General features: G+C 36.2%; 1 protein-coding gene across 3 annotated transcripts in view; it reads left to right on the top strand.

Annotated features, from left to right (window-relative positions):
* C3H20orf194 (chromosome 3 C20orf194 homolog) overlaps positions 1 to 2130 on the top strand; it is a 122705-nt gene that overhangs the window by 36242 nt on the left and 84333 nt on the right. For all 3 annotated transcript variants that reach the window (XM_021192496.2, XM_029536920.1, XM_029536921.1), the window contains exon 9: positions 1417 to 1472. In XM_021192496.2, the coding sequence (XP_021048155.1) occupies positions 1417 to 1472 (56 nt within the window). The remainder of the gene's footprint in view (positions 1 to 1416; positions 1473 to 2130) is intronic.

Here is a 2130-nt window from a genome sequence, read left to right as displayed (position 1 = left end):
AGCCCTGGCTGTCCTAGAACTGACTTCTTAGACCAGACTGGCCTCGAACTCAGAAATCCGCCTGCCTCTGCCTCCCGAGTGCTGGGATTAAAGGCATGTGCCACCACCGCCCGGCTCAAGGCAGTTCTTGACCCTGTAATGCATCTGAGGCCATCATTTTGATAGTTTGTCTCTAAAGAAATTCTAAATAAAATTAAAGAATTCTTACTATATATTTTGAGTATTTCTTCCATGTTTATTACAATTGCATTATTTATGTCTTTTTTTCTTTTTGCCATAAAAATACATTTGTATATATGTGTGATGTATGTGTGTATATGTATTCATGTGTATTCTGCACACACATCTGTCCACTTGAATGTAGAGGCCAAAAATCACTGTCAGGTAATTTCCATGATTGTGTTCAATCTTATTTTTAAAGATTTTTTTTAATTTTATGTGTGTGAGTGTTTGGCTACATATATGTCTGTGCATTACGTGTTTCTTATTGCCTGCCTAGATGAGAAGAGGGTGTTTGATCCCCCTGGAACTGGAGTTACAGATGGTTGTGAGCCACTGTGTGTGTATTGGGATTTGAACCTGGGTCCTCTGCAAGAGTTACAAATGTTCTTAACTCCTGAGTCATCTCTTCATATCCCACAGTAATAATCTTGAGATTCAATAACAGTATATATATTTTAGAACAAATAATAAACTGCAGTATAATCAGTAATAGTCTACAGATATGATAAAAAAAATTGAAGAAAGTTTACCAAAATGTTAACAGTTCTTAGAGATTGTGTGTGATTTATTGTATTCTGCAAGGAAGAAATATTGACAAGCTGAAAAAATACACAAGAGATACTACTTAAAGGCACTGAAATTCCCTTTTGAAACTTTGAACCATTGAGCGTGAGACCCTGTATGGTAACTTTTGATTAATAAGTTTAGCCCAGTACTTCATCCAAAGTCAAGAATTAATTCTTTGTTTTCTTATGAAAAGTTTATCATTATACTTCTGTGTTCTTTAATTCCCCTGATTTCTGATTTAAATTAGCATATTACAATTATGTTTAATGTTATTGGAATGTAGGGACCTTTAACAGAAGAGAAGAGTGTGGCAAGATTAGTGATTTGAACTGTAAATGTTGATTGGTCAGAGTTCTTTTCTGTAGTTAAAAACTATGTATTTGAATGGGTTTGCTTTGTGTTTCTTTGCCTTTTACAGCTGTTTTCATATTTTTTGTTCTGTTTTGTTTCATTGCTATACTCCAAGTTCATGATTTTATCTACATTATCTTTCTGTGTTCTTATACTTTGTATACATCTCTGTCTTTCTGTTACTACTCATTCTCTTGACATGTACATATGCACATATGTGAAAGCTTTATTATTTTCAAAGCTTTTATCTTACATCATATATTGGCTTCCTTTTAGCCATTCAGAAGCTACTTCAGTCATGGGATGATCTCCAGCCATATTACTGAAAACAGGTATGCCTCCTGGGGAGGGAGTGGGAATGGTGATAGAGAAAATGGAACTGAAAACAGGGGTGCCAAATATGAGGACCAGCGATGTTCAGGATGTGAGTTGACTATAGTTATAGAATAAGGAATCATCATTGTGACGGGCACTGGTGGCGCATGGCCTTTAGTCCCAGCTATAGGGAGGCAGAGGCAGGCAGATCTCTGAGTTCAAGAGCAGTCTGGTCTACAGAGTGAGTTCCAGGACAGCTAGAACTACACTGAGAAACCCTGTCTCAAAGAAAAGAAGAGAAGAGAAGAGAAAGGAAAGGAAAATCTGTAGTTGTGATTCATTGGTCTTGGTGCTTTGTACTTTTGTATTTGCTTTATTTTTCTGTACTCTTATAGTAAAATGGCTTTAAAAGTACTATAGATAATCAGCTTCACTCTAAAGAAAGGGACTTTTATTTTATATCTAGCTCAAGAAAGCAAAACTACAGACAGGGAACAGCAGTACTGGATGGGGGTGGGGCTGTAGGATAAATTACACTGAGAACCTAACTAGCGCCTTGCAAAAGACAGAGGCTTGCTTGCTTTCTTTCTTTCTTTCTTTCTTTCTTTCTTTCTTTCTTTCTTTCTTTCTTTCTTTCTTTCTTTCTTTTCTTTCTTTCTTCCTTCCTTCCTTCCT

Source organism: Mus pahari, chromosome 3 (assembly GCF_900095145.1).
Source record: "Mus pahari chromosome 3, PAHARI_EIJ_v1.1, whole genome shotgun sequence".
Classification (NCBI taxonomy): Eukaryota; Metazoa; Chordata; class Mammalia; order Rodentia; family Muridae; genus Mus; species Mus pahari.
This window is presented reverse-complemented; position numbering and strand designations above follow the sequence as displayed.